This window comes from Adiantum capillus-veneris, chromosome 16, assembly GCF_014529385.1.
Source record: "Adiantum capillus-veneris isolate H3 chromosome 16, ASM1452938v2, whole genome shotgun sequence".
Classification (NCBI taxonomy): Eukaryota; Viridiplantae; Streptophyta; class Polypodiopsida; order Polypodiales; family Pteridaceae; genus Adiantum; species Adiantum capillus-veneris.
The window spans coordinates 35,138,541-35,159,513 of NC_140946.1; the positions used below are offsets into that span (position 1 = coordinate 35,138,541).

Genomic DNA, 20,973 nt, shown 5'->3' on the forward strand with positions numbered 1-20,973 from the left:
TCCTTGGGAATCTCAAGTTCGAGTCTACCACTCTCAGATCTGTGGATCTACTCCCAATCTTAGGGTACGAAATCCTTGGGGTGATCTGGCTCTAGTTCCTCAAAGCACTTTTCTCCTGCAAAGGCTCGTGCCTTCCTCTGCTCCTACTCCCTCGTGAAGAGGAAGTAATCCTACAAGCAAACACTCAAAAACCATTGCAAGAAAAACGTTACCTTTGAAGTCTCGATACTCAGAACACAGCTCGGTTCCCAAAAAGCAACTTCCCGAAAGAGATATCTTCACAGAGAACCCTCTCTTCCAATCTACACATAGAAGAGGTGTGTTCTCGAGTTCCTTCTCATAAATCAGGCCTGTCTACGACCTTTATGGGCTGAAAACAGAGAAAAACAGCAACTTGTAGGGATGTAAACAATCTGCATAAGCACTTCTTCGCGACGAAACTCACCTACTTGGTCTTGGCGACATCTCATGCACTTGGGGCAGCCATGGAAATCACCAACGGCGTCATCTTCGCGGCTGCAATCTGCAGCAGCATCTCCTCGTTTTTAGCACTGGCCTTTTCTAGTGTGTGACAATGAAAGGGGATCTGATTTTATAGCTCCCGGAAGCCGGCGTGAATAGAAGTCGTCCTCCAATAGGGCACAATGGGGGGCCTACGGCTAGAGAGCGAGAGATCGCCTGGTCTCTAGCTAAACGAGGGAGGGAGATAGGACGCCCTGGTTTTTGAGGCCTTTTTAGCTGTTGGCTGCCCACTTAATATTTTTAGCTGTTGGCTGCCCACTTATTAAGTGGGCAGCCAGTCACTTAATAAAAAAGGTTTGAACTTGCTAAAACTCTGTAAAACCTTGTAAGTTGAAAACAATCCTAAAACACTCACAATCTAGGCTTCCCTCGATGCAAGCTCATGCACAGATGCAATGCTTACATAGACCTCTTTACAGAAAAGCGTCTGCTTTCTTGAAAAGCAACCCAATTGTATTTCCTCAAAATTTCCTTTGAACCCATCTTCATTCAAGTGCTTGCTCATTTCCTCTTGACTATGGAATATTCCCTTTCCAATGCTCCCATCACCCACCATGTGACCCATCAAGAATACCCATCACCTAGTCTTTTCTCACCAAATAAACAATACAATCTCCTCAGTAATGCTCTATGTCACCCATCCTATGACACATCAAAGATGTCCGTTCATGGATAGTCGAATACTTCCTCTCGATGCTCCTGTCACCCATCTGATGTGACACATCAGAAGTACTCGTTCTTGGTGTCCCTACAAATATCCCCATTCACAGTGCTCCGTCATTAATCTGAATGACGCACTTGAAGTATCTATACTCGGATGTCTCAGGTGAGAAAAACCCTCTCATTTATAATTCCAATGATTCATTTAGAATTGTATTTCTGTCAGATGAAGCTAATTTAGCAACACCACGTCTAGGCTCCTTTCTTCTTGGCTGTAACTAGTCCTTCAGAATGCTTGTCCTCAAATGACCTGGAGCTACATGATGAATCTTCTGGAGATTCACTAGAGATTGAGCAAGATTACTTTTTCAGCCCTTCTCCTTCTTGGCCTTTTGCTCCCCTTTCTGAGATCTCTAAACTAAATCATCAAATTTTCTCGTTAAAGCTAGTACCACTTACTCTCATAGCTTCTTGCTCTTCAACCCGCTTAAAAATCAGGCTCGCACACATGGCGGCTCGTTTAGCTGCCTGGTGAGCTCTTTGATCTTGTCAACGTAGCTCCTTACTAAGAGCTTACAGAGGATATCTTCATCCCCTCTGTTCTCATGTAAGGTGCAGCGGAAGTGAATGTTGAACTTTGCTCAAGATGAGTGCTCCGAACTGTGCTCAGGGTTCCTTTTACTTACGGAAGGGAGAGCCTTCCGTTCCTTTAGTGAGAGAGTGCAATGGACACAAACAAAGTGGATAAACACTGTGAATGAAGGTGCTGAGACTGAGAGATAGAGAGATAAGAATACGACACCAGAATGTTGTCAAACCCTCCTCCGAAGGCCCCACTCTCTATGGCGAGAGCGGTCTACTTATGATTGGACAAATCTCTACCATGCTTGGACTTGCCAATGATTAGGACGACGAGACGGGCTGAAATCTGAGAATGCTAATGAGTTGAAATCTGCAAATCTGGTATCTACTGAATTCTGACTCTATGTTGGTGACGATGTCGATGACGACGATACGATGACGACGCGCTGAAAACACGTATGCTGAAATCTGCGTTTTCGGGCTGAAACTGTGAACGACACTGGATCTGACCGTGCGGCAAGGATCTGCTACGGGAAGGTGAGATCTGCGAGGTTTGGGACTTCTTCTGCGGGTAGTGACTGCTGAAAACTGAAAACGTTGGTGTTCTTGATGTCCTTGTCGTGAAGGTCTGCAAAAACGTTGCGGTTGATCTGCAAACTAAAAACGCTAGGGGCTGAAATCTGTCCTTGCTGATGGAACTGCTAACACTAGGGCTGATATGCTGTTTCTGGGAAATCTCCTAACACTAGGGCTGATCTACTGTCTACTGTCGCCGGGAATCAGCAAGTGCAAAAACGATGGCTGATCTGGTGCAAAAACGCTGGGCCATTCTGGTGAGAGAAAACGCCAGAGTTGTCGCGGGGGTTGGTTTTGCTAGTTGCCTGGTGAGCAAGGTGCTCCTGCTGCCTCTTTTGCCAGAAAGTGCTAGCGCTAGGTTTCAATATATACAAACTTAGCAAAATTGCCCTACCTAGTTTCCAACAAAAGTCGCTTGAAAATAATAATCGAAAAATATCAAAAATAGGGAAAATAGGTCTATGCACTGTACAAATACTCTTGATAGGTTCTGATGGAAATCTGATGGTCATGCTGTGTGCAACCAGAGGATATGAATCTAATCTAAGTGTCTGGTCATGCACGGTCTGCGAACAGACTCACAAAAGTGCCAGATCACTTTCTATTCTACACTGACTTAACTGAATTGAACCCTTGTCATGCTGTAGCTTGTCCACGGACACATAGGGTTGGATGTGTCACGTGACATCCCCTCCTTTTCAAAGTGAGGTACTAGTACCAAACTGTATGGCGTCGAGGGAGATCGCCAACAACATCCGGAATCCTCGAAAGGGCTTTTCGCCGACCCACTCTGATGTGTGGGTTGTGTGATACTTGAACTTCATAAAGGTCTGCAATGCTTTCTTCTTTGGGCCGCGCCAAAAGTGACACAAAGTCATCTATGGCTCCTTCAATGCTTCAACTATGTCTATGGACGTAGGTCCACCTTCTTCAAGAATCTCCAAGGCTGAAAATTCCTGAAACCACTTCCAACACAAAAGCATGAACATACCCATTCCATGTAAAGTGAATGGAAAAAATATAATCTTCCTAAAAGACTGTGCATGCAATGTAGATGAAACAACTTACAAGAGACGAAGTGCCAAACCGTTCATCAAACACACGCAAACAATGGGTTCGAATCTCGACTTTCTGATCTAAATCAATCAACTGTGGCAAATCACAATGGAAATGCCGATGCTTGATATTCTAACTTTCTTCTGCTCTTTCTACGACTGTGTCGTGTCAAGGAAGAGACATGGAATGTGACTTCCTTGAATGCATACTTTTCAGCTTTTCATGAGAAATCAGCATACATCCGTGCTCATTCATGAGTGAATAGTGCTCAACGTACAATATGTCATGCCTAAGAAAAGGGATCACACAAAGACGCTGACTAAAATACAGGAAACGATCACGAATGGAACACTCGTACAATGCGTGCTGACTAATCATGCGAACACATAGTATTCCTATGGGGGTTCTTTGGACCTAGGCTCGAGAGCCAAGATCGGTTCTTCCTGAGGGGGTTCTTTTGACCTCGACTCGAAAGCCAAGATCGTTTCTTCGTGATTGATCAAATCTGCAACGAGGTTAGCTTTGCTAGAAAAAGTATCAACTAACACATCATTCTTGTGAACAATCACATCATCTTCCTGCAAATCATCATGCTTGTAAGAATCACATCTTTCATCATGCAAATCATCATGCTCATCATTATCATGCAAAGCCTGTGTGTCTTGCTTTGGAGAAGAAGAGACTGAGAGTCTCTTTTTCCCGAATCTCTTGCATCTATGCCTCCACTTTAGAAAAAAGTCGCCACAACTCTTTCATGTGTTGATCGCCCTTCTCTTGTCTTGCTTTGTTCTCACGATCAAATGCTGCTTGTCTTTCTTTGTTCTCGCGATCAAATTCTGCTTCTCTTTCTTTGTTCTCGCGCTCGTACTCACGCTCTATGGCTGCCATTCTTTCTTCGTATTCACGATCTATGGCTGCCCTTCTTTTTGCTCTTCTTTCTTCTCGTTCTAACTTCCTTTCCATAAACAACTGCTTCAACTCCTCCATAGGAGTTAGTGCAATCGTTGGCGTAGATAAAGAAGAGGCAAGGTCGGAAAAACCTCCTGGTGGGGAAAATTCTTCTTCGCCTCTCTCATTGAAACCGGCCTGTTCAATCCAAAAAGGGCGGTAGACTTTACTTCAAACCTTGATTTAGCTTTCACCCATTTAATTTGTCGTCCACTTTACCTGTACTATCAAGACACAACAAAGGGGAGAGGGATACAGGCTGCTAGATTGCACTTGGATGAGTAGACCGACACCAGATTGGCCCCTAACTTAGGCGCCCCTTTCGATATTTCTTTATTGTTCAAAAGAGGGAATAAACGTTGTGGTTCCCTACAAGCTGCCCCGCACAAACTTGGCTGAATTTCAACTGTTCCGGCCCGATTTCGACAACATAACTGTACTAGGACACTCCACAGTCAGTATTCCCACGCATTGAATGACTTTCCCGACGCATACGGGCACTTTGCAAAACCTGGCGAGAATCTGCAGCAGCTGAATTCTCTGTTTTCAGCCCCGAAAATGCGCCAGATCACCTATACAGAGCTCCCCTCGCGTCCCCGAACCTCCTGGGGTTATTAGGCTCCGTTTAGGGCCAAAACCCTAAACCTGCAAAAATACACAGCAGGCTGTAATTTACTGTTTCGGGCTCCGTTTCGCGTGCCGGTCGCATCCGTAGCATGTCCTCGAGCTCCCGCACCTGTAGGGCTACTTGCCCTTTGAATCGGACGAGATTTCTGGCGTGAAACCTCTCCGAATTCACCTGTACCTGCGGGGGGATTAGCCGCTAGCTAATCCAATACATGTGCAAGAGGCTCTTGCCTCGGCAATCGCGCATGAACCCACACAACTGTACATTGGTCAAATGAAAAGCCCACTAGTGGGGCATAACATACTGCCATAGAGGAGAGAGAGAGGGCAGTGCGTAGCGTGCAGGGCATCACTCCTGGCACCGCACTGTACATTGGAGGGAAAGCAAGCACTCCATAGCTCTTAACCTGTGACAAAAACTGAAAATGAGCCTCTCCCAGCTTAAAATTCAGCGCCACTTCTTGTTGCATGAGGGAAGTGCACCAGAAGGTGCCACTTGGCACATTTACAAGCATTTTCCCGTTTCGGGGTTGCCGCCTAAAAATCTCCCAACCGGTTGCCCAGTTGACTTCACGGCAGAGTAAGAAAATGTTCTCCTTGTCATTCCGGAGGTAATGACGCAAACACATTTTCAGGTCCCAAAATAGCAGTTCCCTAAATTTTAGGAGATGCTGCCATTGTATCTTTCTAGGTCATCCGACCCCCTTTGTACACTGCAGCCACACCCAGAATTGAAATGTAGCCTCTATACCAAAGGATTTGCTTTGGCTAGTCAATGACCCCACTTTGGCTAACCATAGTCCTTGTCCAACCTTAGTGCTCTCTTGCCCTCAGGCCTGAACTCCCTCTGGACAGTTCCACACTAGCTATGCAATGCAGGGCAGTTAGATTTCCCGAGGGGTGTTTCCAAAAAGTGAAAGTAAATAGATAATAAGAAAGAAATCAACAAAAAGGATAGATAGTAGTCACACGCTGGTGACATACCCCCCTCTTGAAATCTCAAACATCCTCGTTTGCATCTATGTCGTACATGCTCACAGTCAACACTGATGTATTCAACACATGCCGACACATGTACGACACATACATGCTCGTTGTCAACCCTGGTGTATTCAACACCTCGTCAACACATGTATTGCCTGCGTGTGAACCCTGTCCCAATGACATAGTGGTAGCTTCGCACTGTGCCATTGCTTTGAGTCACTAACTTTCCAATGACAAAATGGTAGCTGCACATTTTGCCACTGTCTTATAGTACACGTTGGATCGCGTAACACTTTCGAGCATACCCAAACCGACAGTTTAAGAATGCAGTTACACATGTACTCTTTAATAGACGCAATTACTGTATCCTTGACAAACTGACAAGAAATACTCACTTCTATAGCACTAACCAAACTTTTGGACATTCCATAAGAGCAATTGCCAAACTGACAATCTGTACAGCTCTAACATTCATGTAAAAGGTATTTCATTTGAGCTCACTTTAAATACCATGTACATCATTTCTTTCAGAAGCCATTGTCACACTGACAATCCATGTAGCTTTGAAACTCAAGGGGTCAAGGTAGGTTGCAAATCGAAGGCTTCAAGTTAAAGTGATAACACAGTTGGTGACTCTGCAAGTTCACCTTCTTCCATCCACTTAGCATCCATTGGTGGATAGTTTCTGAACTTTACCAGGTAACACCTAGCAACCTTGCCTTTCACTTTTCTTTCTTTATGTGCCAAAATCTGTTCGGGGACCAAGATCTCATCAAGTTCCTCGACTTCCGGCTGATCTTCAGCTGGCATATCCTCGGGCACATCACCCACATAGGGTCTGAGAAGACTCACATGAAACGCATTGTGAATCTTCTAACTGTCAGGCAATTTCAGCCTATATGCAACATCACTGATTATGTCGCACACTTGAAAAGGCCCATAGTAACGCATGCTGAGCTTTGGAAACAGTCTTTCCTTGCCCTTCATCTTCTTTAACCTTGCCTTTTCAAAGCGTAAAAGCACCCAATCACCGAGTGAAAATACCACTTCATGACGGTGACGATCAGCTACTTTCTTTTGCTTTGCCTGAGTCTTTTCCAAGGCCACTTTGACCTTCTTGTACATTTCATCCAGAATGTGAGTCTTTCCCTTGCTCTGTACAGTGATCTTTTTTGTTGTAGGCATCCATGATTCCCTGTACACGAAACAACCAAGGAATACCTAGCAACACATCACATCCGTCCAGTGGCATGATGTAAAATTCTTCAGCATCTACATAGGACTGAATATGTAGGCGCAACTTTCCAATGATGGGTGTCACAGCCTCTGTATGGCCAGGACATGCCAAACCTGCCTCTGCTGTATACCCCATCTCTTCAGGTCTGATTCCCAACTTAGAAGCCAATTCTGGGGAAATGAAGTTGGCTTTGGCACCTGGATCAAAGAAGATAAGCACTGTTTGATCCCTGACCTTTCCCCATGCTCTGCAAAGCTCACTTGCATCTGAATTTGGCTTGTCGCCCACCGTATCTGGCACTAGACCAACCATGGGCTTCTTTCCTTTCCTGTCCTCCTTGTCTTCAGAATCAGCTGGCCTTTTCTTTGTAAGACAGTTGTAAGCAATGTGGCCAGGCTGCTCACAGATAAAGCATTTGTTCTCTGACCTCAGGACCTTCTTTTGCTCTTCAGACTTGCAAGGAAAACGTCTTTTCCATTTCTTCGTTGGTCCCTTTTCTGATTCAGCCGTAGCTTTGCCTTTCCCTGCGTTGGCTGGCTCCTGAGTCACTTTCGGAGCCTCCTTGGGAACATACGTCTTTGCTGAATTTTTCTTGGCTGATCCTTCCTTGACGCCAGTATTGAATTCACAATCTTCTCCCTTGAGCAAACCATTGCCAGTGTTTGCTACCTCGATGAGCTGCGTCAAAGTAGTGACTTTGGTCTTCGTGCAGTACTTTCTCAATCCTTTGGGTAGGCCACAACAGTATTTTTCAATCTCTTCTTTCAATGGCACAAACCTATAAGAAGTTACTGGAAGTAGAGCTTTCCAAAACTTCCGATTGTAATCATCCAGATTCTTGCAAGTAGCAGCATTAAGCTGGTGCCATTCTGTCATGACATCAGCTTCAAAGTCATCAAATAACCATGCTGCTGCAAAAATCTGCTTGAAGTAAATCCATGTGGACAGAGCTTGCCCTTGCAGCAATAAAGTTGTCCACCATTGTCCCGCATTCCCTGTCAAGAAAGTGGCTGTCTTGCAGACCTTTGAAGCCTCTGTAAAGTTTCCCCCTGCATAGGCCTTGTCAAACTGCTGGAGGAATGAGAGAGCCTTCTTCCTATGATCAAACCCTGTAAAGTTCGTGGATGTCACACCTTTGCCACCTTCTTTGTACGGAGTTGGCCTCTCTAGCGGCGTTAAGTTGTCATATGGAAGTGACTGAAACATGGGAACACTGTTAGGGTTCATTTGTGTTCCCTGACCGCAATTAAGTTGACATATTTGGCTGCTGATTTGTAATTCCAGCCATACCAAAATTTGCCTTTGGCATCCCAAATTGGCCCTGAGTGCTTTGAAACCCTGGTAGCATGCCCGTAACACTATACATGGGGTTAGGCATCATCGTTTGAGCACCCCCGAACACTGTTCCTGGCATGTAAAACTGATTTCCAGGTGCATGACCAGCCATGCTCTGGAATACCGATCCACCTCCAAAATAGACGGGGTGTACTAAAGGTGGTGGGAAGACTTGTTGCATAGCCTGTAGGTTGCTTCCCTGCCCATTAGAACCAGCTATAGGCTGCTGAAAGGTGGCTGGCTGAACTGGTACAGCTTGAAAGACTGGCATCTCAGCCACCTGTTCTTGCACCTTAGGCACAGGTTGTGGAGACTGCATGTTCTCCGTCAAGTGTACAGGTGTTTCCATTGACTGTGCAGTATGAATCACCTGTGCTCGAGTCTTACCAGGCTTTTGATTATGATCCAATGACCCAACTTGCTGAGACGGAAAAGGAGGTTGCAGAAAAGCTAAAAACCTCGGGTTCTGCATTACTTGTGTGAACATAGCCACAGCAGTAGCTAACTAGGTCCTGAATATATCATCATCTGTCTGTGGTGGTCTTGAGGACTCACCCACTTCATGTGTATATTGACCCTGTGAAGAGGAAACCTCTTCAGTCACATCATCTGGTCTGTCAGCCATAATTACAATTCCCTGTGTCTGGTCTATGATCCCCTGTGTCTTCAAGCCCAAACTGACCAAGCCTCACTTCTATGGGAAAAAGTGATTTAATCCCGGGGATGGAACCATGAAACCGGCCTGTTCAATCCAAAAAGGGCGGTAGACTTTACTTCAAACCTTGATTTAGCTTTCACCCATTTAATTTGTCGTCCACTTTACCTGTACTTTCAAGACACAACAAAGGGGAGAGGGATACAAGCTGCTAGATTGCACCTGTATGAGTAGACCGACACCAGATTGGCCCCTAACTTAGGCGCCCCTTTCGGTATTTCTTTATTGTTCAAAAGAGGGAATAAACGTTGTGGTTCCCTACAAGCTGCCCCGCACAAACTTGGCTGAATTTCAACTGTTCCAGCCCGATTTCGACAACATAACTGTACTAGGACACTCCACAGTCAGTATTCCCACGCATTGAATGACTTTCCCGACGCATACGGGCACTTTGCAAAACCTGGCGAGAATCTGCAGCACGCTGAATTCTCTGTTTTCAGCCCCGAAAATGCACCAGATCACCTGTACAGCGGTCCCCTCGCGTCCCCGATCCTCCTAGGGGTATTAGGGTCCGTTTCGGGTCAACACCCTAAACCAGCAAAAATACACAGCATGCTGTAATTTACTGTTTCGGGCTCTGTTTCGCGTGCTGGTCGCATCCGTAGCAAGTCCTCGAGCTCCCGCACCTGTAGGGCTACTTGCCCTTTGAATCGGACGAGATTTCTGGCGTGAAACCTCTCTGAATTCATCTGTACCTGCGGGGGGATTAGCCGCTAGCTAATCCAATACATGTGCAAGAGGCTCTTGCCTCGGCAATCGCGCATGAACCCACACAACTGTACATTGGTCAAATGAAAAGCCCACTAGTGGGGCATAACATACTACCATAGAGGAGAGAGAGGGCAGTGCGTAGCGTGCAGGGCATCACTCCTGGCACCGCACTGTACATTGGAGGGAAAGCAAGCACTCCATAGCTCTTAACCTGTGACAAAAACTGAAAATGAGCCTCTCCCAGCTTAAAATTCAGCGCCACTTCTTGTTGCATGAGGAAAGTGCACCAGAAGGTGCCACTTGGCACATTTACAAGCATTTTCCCGTTTCGGGGTTGCCGCCTAAAAATCTCCCAACCGGTTGCCCAGTTGACTTCACGGCAAAGTAAGAAAATGTTCTCCTTGTCATTCCGGAGGTAATGACGCAAACACATTTTCAGGTCCCAAAATAGCAGTTCCCTAAATTTTAGGAGATGCTGCCATTGTATCTTTCTAGGTCATCCGACCCCCTTTGTACACTGCAGCCACACCCAGAACTGAAATATAGCCTCTGTAGCAAAAGATTCGCTTTGGCTAGGCAATGACCCCACTTTGGCTAACCATAGTCCTTGTCTAACCTTAGTGCTCTCTTGCCCTCAGGCCTGGACTCCTCTGGACAGTTCCACACTAGCTATGCAATGCAGGGCAGTTAGATTTCCCGAGGGGTGTTTCCAAAAAGTGAAAGTAAATAGATAATAAGAAAGAAATCAACAAAAAGGATTGATAGTAGTCACACGCTGGTGACACTCATGCTCATCACCTCCAAGCGAAGTATCCATTCTGTTTCGAGAGATAACCATCCACTGAAGTCTTGGGTTCTTGGGGGTTCTTGTGGTCTTGGGTTCTTAAGTTCACGAGGAACTTGGGTTCTTGTGGGTCTTGATTCTTGCGGTCTTGAGGTTCTTGAGGTTCTTCTTTCGCTTGCAATCTGTGTTAGAGAAGGATCTTCTCTTCACCCGAGTGCTGCTCTTTTCCGCGGGCGCACCCCTTGGCGGCCTTGCGCTCACACCAAGGTTGCTTTTTCCCACCTCACGTCAATTGGCTGGCCGCTAAGTGGATGGTCCGCTCTCAATGAGTGAAAAGAGACACAAGGGGAGGCTGGACAAGCCCTTCTTTCTTGGATTTCCTCTCACTCTTCAAAAACACGATTAGAAATCGACACCTCCAAGAGGACTTGGGTTACGTGCGACCGCAACAAGCAAAAAAAATTATGTGGTTCTTGTGGTTCTTTCCTTGAGTGATATAGAACACTCCCAAAGCTCTGATACCAATGTAAGGTGTAGCGGAAGTGAATGTTGAACTTTGCTCAAGATGAGTGCTCCGAACTGTGCTCAAGGTTCCTTTTACTTACGGAAGAGAGAGCCTTCCGTTCCTTTAGTGAGAGAGTGCAATGGACAAACAAAGTGGATAAACACTGTGAATGAAGGTGCTGAGACTGAGAGATAGAGAGAGAAGAATACGACACCAAAATGTTGTCAAACCCTCCTCCGAAGGCCCCACTCTCTATGGCTAGAGCGGTCTACTCATGATTGCACAAATCTCTACAATGCTTGGACTTGCCGACGATGAGGACGACGACGACAAGACGGGCTGAAATCTGAGAATGCTAATGGGCTGAAATCTGCAAATCTTGTATCTACTGAATTCTCACTCTATGTCTCTGACAACGATACGACGACGACGCGCTGAAAACGCGGATGCTGAAATCTGCGTTTTACGGGCTGAAACTGTGAACGACACTGGATCTCACCGTGCGGCGAGGATCTGCTACGGGAAGGTGAGATCTGCGAGGTTTGGGACTTCTTCTGCGGGTACTGACTACTGAAAACTGAAAACGTTGGTGTTCTTGATCTCCTTGTTGCGAAGGTCTGCATAAACATTGCGGTTGATCTGCAAACCAAAAACGCTAGGGGCTGAAATCTGTCCTTGCTGATGGAACTGCTAACACTAGGGCTGATCTCCTGTTTCTGGGAAATCTGCTAACGCTAGGGCTGATCTACTGTCTACTGTCGTCGGGAATCTGCAAGTGCAAAAACGCTGGCTGATCTGGTGCAAAAACGCTAGGCCATTCTAGTGAGAGAAAACGCCAGAGTTGTCGTGGTGGTTGGTCTTGCTGAGAAGTTGCCTGTTGAGCAAGGTACTCCTGCTGCCTATTCTGCCAGAAAGTGCCAACGCTAGGTTTCTATATATACAAACTTAGCAAAATTTCCTACCTAGTTTCCAACAAAAGTCAGTTAAAAATAATAAGTAAAAAACAGGGAAAATAGGTCTATGCACTGTAAAATTGCTCTTGAGGGGTTCTAATGGAAATCTGATGGTCATGCTGTGTGCAACCAGAGGATATGAATCTGATCCAAGTGTCTGGTCATGCACGGTCTGCGAACAGACTCAAAAAAGTGCCAGATCACTTTCTATTCTACACTGACTTGACTGAATTGAACCCTTGTCATGCTGTAGCTTGTCCACAGACACATAGGGTTGGATGTGTCACGTGACATCCTCTCCTTTTCAAAGTGAGGTACTGGTACCAAATTGTATGGCGTCGAGGGAGATCGCCAACAACATCCGGAATCCTCGAAAGGACTTTTCGCTGCCCCACTCTGATGTGTGGGTTGTGTGATACTTGAACTTCATAAAGGTCTGCAATGCTTGCTTCTTTGGACCGCGCCGAAAGTGACACAAAGTCATCTATGGTTCCTTCAATGCTTCAACTATGTCTATGGACGTAGGTCCACCTTCTTCAAGAATCTCCAAGGCTGAAAATTCCTGAAACCACTTCCAACACAAAAACATGAACATACCCATTCCATGTAAAGTGAATGGAAAAAATATAATCTTCCTAAAAGACTGTGCATGCAATGTAGATGAAACAACTTACAAGAGACGGAGTGCCAAACATTTCATCAAACATACGCAAACAATGGGTTCGAATCTCGACTTTCTGATCTAAATCAATCAACTGTGGCAAATCACAATGGAAATGCCAATGCTTGATGCTCAATCTTTCTTGTGCTCTTTCTACGACTGTGTCGTGCCAAGGAAGAGACATGGAATGTGACTTCCTTGAATACATACTTTTCAGCTTTTCATGAGAAATCCGCATATATCCGTGCTCATTCATGAGTGAATCGTGCTCAACGTTTGGACCTCGACTTGAAAGCCAAGATCGGTTCTTCGTGATTGATCAAATCTGCAACGAGGTTAGCTTCGCTAGAAAAAGTATCAACTAACATCATTCTTGTGAACAATCACATCAAGAAACGATCACGAATGAAACACTCGTACAATGCGTGCTGACTAATCATGCGAACACATAGTACTTCCTGTGGGGGTTGTTTGGACCTAGGTTCGAGAGCCAAGTTCGGTTTTTCTTAAGGGGGTTCTTTGGACTTCGACTTGAAAGCCAAGATCGGTTCTTCGTGAATGATCAAATCTGCAACGAGGTTAGCTTCGCTAGAAAAAGTATCAACTAACACATCATTCTTGTGAACAATCACATCATCTTCTTGCAAATCATCATGCTTGTGAGAAATCACATCTTTCATCATGCAAATCATCATGCTTGTCCTTATCATGTAAATCATCATGCTCATCATTATCATGCAAAGCCTGTGTGTCTTGCTTTGGAGAAGAAGAGACTGAGAGAGTCTCCTTTTCCCGAGTCTCTAGCATCTGTGCCTGCACTTTAGAAAAAAGTCGCCACAACTCTTTCATGTGTTGGTCGCCCTTCTCTTGTCTTACTTTGTTCTCACAATCAAATGCTACTTGTCTTTCTTTGTTCTCGCGATCAAATTCTGCTTCTCTTTCTTTGTTCTCGCGCTCGTGCTCACGCTCTATGGCTGCCCTTCTTTCTTCGTATTCACGATCTATGGCTGCCCTTCTTTCTGCTCTTCTTTCTTTTCGTTCTAACTTCCTTTCCATAAATAGCTGCTTCAACTCCTCCATAGGAGTTAGTGCAATCCTTGGCGTATATGGGGAAGGGGGAGGGTCGGAAAAACCTCTTGGTGGGGAAAATTCTTCTTCGCCTCTCTCATGCTGATCACCTCCAACCGAAGTATCCATTCCGCTTCAAGGGATGACCATCCACTGAAGTCTTGGGTTCTTGGGGGTTCTTGTGGTCTTGGGTTCTTAAGTTCACGAGGAACTTGGGTTCTTGTGGGTCTTGGTTCTTGCGGTCTTGAGATTCTTGAGGTTCTTCTTTCACTTGCAATCTATGTTAGAGAAGGATCTTCTCTTCACCCGAGTTCTGCTCTTTTCCGCGGGCGCACCCCTTGGCGGCCTTGCGCTCACACCAAGGTTGCTTTTTCCCACCTCACGTCAATTGGTCGGTTGCTAAGTGCACGGTCCGCCCTCAATGAGTGAAAAGAGACACAAGGGGAGGCTGGACAAGCCCTTCTTTCTTGGATTTCCTCTCACTCTTCAAAAACACGATTAGGAATCGACACGTCCAAGAGGACTTGGGTTACATGCGACCGCAACAAGCGAAAAACAATTATGTGGTTCTTGTGGTTCTTTCCTTGAGTGATACAGAACACTACCAAAGCTCTGATACCAATGTAAGGTGCAGCGGAAGTGAATGTTGAACTTTGCTCAAGATGAGTGCTCCGAACTGTGCTCAAGGTTCCTTTTACTTACGGAAGGGAGAGCCTTCCGTTCCTTTAGTGAGAGAGTGCAATGGACACAAACAAAGTGGATAAACACTGAATGAAGGTGCTGAGACTGAGAGATAGAGAGAGAAGAATACGACACCAAAATGTTGTCAAACCCTCCTCCGAAGGCCCCACTCTCTATGGCGAGAGTGGTCTACTGATGATTGTACAAATCTCTACAATGCTTGGACTTGCCGACGATGAGAACGACGACGAGACGGACTGAAATCTGAGAACGCTAATGGATTGAAATCTGCAAATCTTGTATCTACTGAATTCTGACTCTATGTCCGGTGACAATGTTGATGACGACGATACGACTACGACGTGCTGAAAACGCAGATGCTGAAATCTGCGTTTTCCAGGCTGAAACTGTGAACGACGCTGGATCTGACCATGCGGTGAGGATCTGCTGCAGGAAGGTGAGATCTGCGAGGTTTGGGACTTCTTCTGCTGGTACACTGCTGAAAATTGAAAACGTTGGTGTTCTTGATGTCCTTGTCGCGAAGGTCTGCAAAAACGTTGCGGTTGATATGCAAACCAAAAACACTAGGGACTGAAATTTGTCCTTGCTGATGAAACTGCTGGCGCTAGGGCTGATCTGCTGTTTCTGGGAAATCTGCTAACGCTAGGGCTGATCTGCTGTCTACTGTCGCCGGGAATCTACAAGTGCAAAAACGTAGGCTGATCTGGTGCAAAAACGCTAGGCCATTCTGGTGAGAGAAAACGTCGGAGTTGTCGCGAGGGTTGGTTTTGCTAGTTGCCTATTGAGCAAGGTGCTCCTGCTGCCTCTTCTGCCAGAAAGTGCTAGCGCTAGGTTTCTATATATACAAACTTAGCAAAATTGCCCTACCTAGTTTCTAACAAAAGTCACTTAAAAATAATAAGTGAAAAATGTCAAAAATAGGGAAAATAGGTCTATGCACTATAAAAATGCTCTTGATGGGTTCTGATGGAAATCTGATGGTCATGCTATGTGCAACCAAAGGATATGCATCTAATCTAAGTGTCTGGTCATGCACGGTCTGCGAACAGACTCACAAAAGTGCCATATCACTTTCTATTCTATACTGACTTGACTGAACTGAACCCTTGTCATGCTATAGCTTGTCCACGGACACATAGGGTTGGATGTGTCACGTGACATCTCATCATGCTCCAGTATGAAAGCTTTCTTTACGTTCTCAACCTACATGTTGGATAGTACCGTTTTCTAGCCGCACCTTTCACAATCTGAGGGAAATATTACGCCAAGTCATCTTCATCAATGTCTTTGAGGTCACCATATTGCTCAAAACCATGGATATGAACATCGGGATCATCCCTTCTGCTGCCTCTGAATGTGGGAAAATCTATCTTCATATCATTGGATGTTTTTCCCTATGTCTGGGTTTTTCACGATGATCAGCTTCCCTCTCCTGACCTCTTCCCTTGTCATGGTGATTTGTTCCTCTCTCCCGACGTCTAGGCTTATCCTGGTGGTCGGTTTCTGCCTCCCTTCTCCTGGGTTTGACATCGTAGTTGTCACAAACTACTGACGTGTCAAAGCCCTGAAGAATGGAGCCAACTTGCAAATCCTGGCCGAGGGGCCTAAACCCTAAAAAGAACAAGTAACAGAAGAAGAAGTCCTACCAACTTATGGGGTATCAGAGTGGTATCAGAGCATCATGCGTGTACTTTTCTGAAAGCATACTAGTCCTACAAAAGAACAGACAGAGCTATTGGAATTTTACTAAAAGTATCTTCGGGTCTTAGTCCTTAAATTTATCAGCCACTCCCACGCTTACTTCATCGCGCATCGGGCGCGCTCCTGTCTTCACCGCTCATGTCTTACAGGGCATAAGCCATAAAAGATCACTTGCAAGAGAAGGATCCAAGATTTGTTTGGAGTCTCTTTTTTTCTCAAAAGCAATGCCATGCAAATGTTGATGTCTATAGTTACCAAGCCGCACGCTTCCAAGGACTTGGTAAGCTTTCAAAAAAAAAATTGCCCAAGGTTATATGGTTTCTAACATCTTCCTTCGGAGTGCAACTTCTGGCAGAGTCGGGTATCTTGAAATGCTTGCCATGGAAACCCTAGCAAATTACAACTTGAAATTTCTCGACATCTCTCAGTAGATGTCTCTTCACGAGCAAATGACCTTGGACGTCCAGTGCGATTGCTATCTTGGGACTACCATTGCCGCCAAAGAAACGTTCTTTGTCCAAGAGCTGAGGACCATGCTGTGCTCGGCTACAACCTTATGGAATGAGCCTAACCCTAATTTCTTTAAGGTGCAGGTTTCAGGATGGAAAGTCGGTCCACTTTTCGAGCTCGATTGATGTCGAGATTGCTTTTTAAGTTTGAAATTTGTTTGAGAACTTGTTTGGTGATCCTGTTTGGAATTTGTTTGAAATGGATGGTATTTGTTTTGAACATGTCTTGATGCCGATTTGAACTGTTTGACTCTGGTTTTAATACTGGTTTCATTGATTGGTGATTTTACTCCCGGGTGGAGAAGTGAGATATATTGTTTTGGTATTGTTTGAACCTCGGAACAACGCAGGCCGATGCCTGGGGAGCGTTTCGTTGTATGTTTGAAAACCTCGGAACGACGCAAGCCGTTGTCTGGGGAGCGTTCCGCTTTATGCTAAAAAACCTCCAAACGACGCAAGCCGATGCCTGGGGAGCGTTTGGTTGTACAGTCTTCTGAGCTCATGGCCCGGACCTTTTTAGGTTCTTTGTGGGGGGAGTGACGAGGTAGCTGTTGAGTAGCCCTCTTTTTCTCTCAAAGCAAGGTTGAAGTTTTTAAAAAAAGGTGATGACTCAGCACATGCTTGATCAGAAAATTAAACTCATATTCAAAGGCAAAGGCAAAATCCCTTCAAAGGATAAAGTACAAAGAGCAAAGGCAAGCTTGATGGCATCAGTAGGAACAATGACCATACCAAGACTTCCATTCCATTGGCACATGCTGTGCCTACTTCAGCTAGGAGGGGCAAAGTGGTGCTCCCAATAGGTGATTTGACCCGCTCAAGGCCACACTATCTTTGTACATGGGTGCTGCTTACTTGTACGGGCAAGTGCCTTTTCTTAACCCCTCAGCTAAGACTAGGTGGTAGGAGACCTCACAATTTGATGGGACCTACTTGTTAGAGCATTACCGCTTCACTCAGGAGGCTCTCCAAGTCATACAGAAATGGTGGAACAAAGGAAATTGTATATGCCATTGAGTTAAGTCAGGCACAGTCATAAAACCCCGTGACATAGATGCAGTTACAACAAGGAAAAGACCACCTGAAAGGATGAGACGGACCTGTTCACATTGCCCAATCTAATTCTTTTCTCAGAAAGACGTAACTTTTGCAGAAGTTGATGAATACCTTCAGGGCTGACTCCCACTTATTCATCTTAATGCGATCCATGAGGGCTCCAAGAAGTGCACTGGCGACAAGGCGCCTGGCCTTTCTGAAGTCAGGGGGCTCATTATCAGTAGACTCCTCCACAAACTGGACTACATTCATTGTTTTCATGCCTGCCCTTTTCATAAAAGCTGGCACATAGCAGCAGAAGGCCCTACCAGCCCTATGCGAAGGGGTGCGGGTGATTGCTGGAACTGCAAATTTCTGAGCTGTCCTCGTTGAGCGTAGAAGAAACCCTTTGTTATCCCGGCCAGTGACGAGGTAAGACGCAATTTTGTACTCCATTCCTGAGTCTTGGGTCCTCTCATAACCGCTACAAGCTTGAAGCTGCTTCTCTCAATCTTCTGCCTCAGCTTGCTTGTCGATGATCATGCTTGACTGCAAGCTCTCTCTCTCTCTCTCTCTCTCTCTCTCTCGCCTTAGTCCAAAACTCAGTCCCTTGACTATCAGTCTCCATTTAAATGAGTCTCCGTTAATCTCATCCCTTGGCTACCAATCTCCATTTAAATCTCATCCTTCCACGTGGCAAGTCTTTCAAGCTGCTAAGATATAATGGGCAGGAATTAACCCCCACCCCCTCGTCACTATATGGCACGGCTCCTGCTCAAAGGGGATCTAGGGCCCAAATTTGGGGGGGGCTGAGGCGGCTTTAATTTCAGCCATCGGATCATGCAGTGAATTGGGGGTGAACTAGGGGTGGGTGAACTAAGGGTGAACTAGGGGCGGGTAAACTAGGGTGTGACCATGTGCCATGCCAACATGGGCAGTGACGTGCGCTAGCATGGTGGTAGGGCATTCGTGTGGCAACCGAGACGTCCCGGGTTTGACCCACACCCGTGAGGCAGGTGAACTAGGAGTGAACTCGAGGCGCCATTTTTGCCCCGAGTTCGCCCTTAGTTCACCCCCTAGTTCACCGAGTCGACGGACGGTTGAGATTGCATTGCGATTTCCGCTTCTCTTTCCCACCATAGATCTCCCCTGGCTGGAGCCGTGCCATATAATGACAAGTCCCCCCCCCCCCCCAAAACACGTGTCCATCGCTCCTCTTTCCGATGCCTTCAAGGAAGTGCTCTCTGATCAGGCGCTAACCTTGCATTGTTCTTATTGAAGCGGTCGGGTCACACAAACATGCACACACCTACTTGTTGGCGCACATGCTCCAAGCTGCACACACACACAATTGTTAGTGTGCACACACACAAACACACCTATAGGCTGCAGCACGTGCATAGTCCGCACGCGTGCGCGCGCGCACACACACACACACACACGGAGCTGCTCCAATTCTGCCATGCACGTCACCCAAAAATTAGTGTATAAATGTGCAATCTCTTTTTTTTAATGAGAACCAATGTGATGTAGTAAATTGTTGAGGATGGGATGTGTGGAGGAGGCTCACCCACACGAGCATGGCTAGCCCCATGCAAAATATGGGTAAGCGTGACTCCAAGTTCCGCTTTATCATTTTATTATATCCCACACGACTTCAGGCAATTCTGGTTTCTTCTTGCCACAACGGAAGGAGATTTTCATGCAGTCGTTTGCAACCAAGATAGAGTAAGATTTCTATACACACACACACACACGCAGATCCAATGACCTCCTTGATAGGGGCTGAGGCAAGACTTCTCGACGCATGCACACATACGAATACCTGCTATGAGAGAGAGAGAGAGAGAGAGAGAGAGAGAGAGAGAGAGAGAGAAGAAAGAAAGAAAGATCTTTTTACATGTATTAGAGCCGAAGTCGGCCTATGAGACAAATCAAATATGTGTGTGTGTCCTCCATCTATCGAGATAGGACCAAGATATGTCCAATAGGGTCAAGGTCAGGAAGCTCTGGGTTGTTTTCAGTAGAGGGCGGTGCACTTCTTAGAGCCCAACAAGTCCTCGACGACCTTCATATTTGTAGTTTGTCTCATGGAGTGTGTTGATTGTAGGATGGGCAATATGTATGTCAAATGCAGTGCATCTCAGAGCGCAACAAGTCCTCGACAAGCTTCTTGTTTGCAATGTTGTCTCATGGAGTGCATTGATTGTAGGATATGTCCAACACGGTTAGGGTTAGGGTTAGGGTCGGCGTCAAGGTTAAGAAGCTATGGGTTGTCTTCAATAGATGCAGAGAGAGGGCATCTCTGCAAATGCAATCACGTACACTTGCACCTTGAAGGCATGTGGCACTACACAAGACGCTCATATGGGCAAAGGAATTCAAGATGATATTGTTAATCAAGGGTTGTCGAAAGAAAAGGTAGTGCTTGGCACTACATTGGTCAACATGTATGCCAAATGTGGTGCACTCCATAAAGTGCTTGAGGAGCTTCCTTTCCGGGATGTCGTCTCTTGCAAACGAGATGTACCCGGCAGGACCAAGAAGCTTGGACTATTTTCGACGGATGGAAGGCGAAGGTGTCTCTCCGAATGCAATCACATACAATTGCATCTTGAAGGCAAGGATCGGGGTCGAGAAGCTTTCGGCTATTTTTAGCAAATACAGAGAGAGGGCATCTCTCCAAATGCAATCACATACACTTGCACTTGGAAGGCATGTTGCATTACACAAGATGTTGACATGGACAAAAGAATTCACGATAATATTGTTAGTCAAGGATTGTTGACAGAAAATGTCATGCTTTGCATTGCCTTGGTCGACATGTATGCCAAATGTGGTGCACTTCATAAAGCACAAAAAGTGCTTGAGGAGATTCCTGTCCAAGATGTTGTCTCCTAGAATGCACCAATTGTCGGATATGCCCAACTTGGGCAGGGCCAAGAAGCTCTGGGCTATTTTTCGCAGATGCGAAGCGAGGGTGTCTCTTCAGATGCAATCACATACGCTTGCATCTTTGAAGGCATGTGGCAATACGCAAGGTGGCCCCCATCGGAGGTGGCACCTCTAGTTTTCAAATTATCTCATAGACTTTCAAGGGGT

General features: G+C 45.8%; 1 protein-coding gene across 2 annotated transcripts in view; it reads right to left on the minus strand.

The window, feature by feature from the left end:
- Positions 1–18,477, minus strand: part of LOC147438851 (uncharacterized) — a 35,502-nt gene extending 17,025 nt beyond the window's left edge. The window contains exon 1 of one of the 2 annotated variants that reach the window (XM_086484816.1): positions 18,004–18,477. In XM_086484816.1, the coding sequence (XP_086340942.1) occupies positions 18,004–18,327 (324 nt within the window). In that variant the 5' untranslated portion in view covers positions 18,328–18,477. The remainder of the gene's footprint in view (positions 1–18,003) is intronic. The other variant, XM_086484815.1, reaches the window with a different exon arrangement.
- Positions 18,478–20,973: the final 2,496 nt, after the last annotated feature.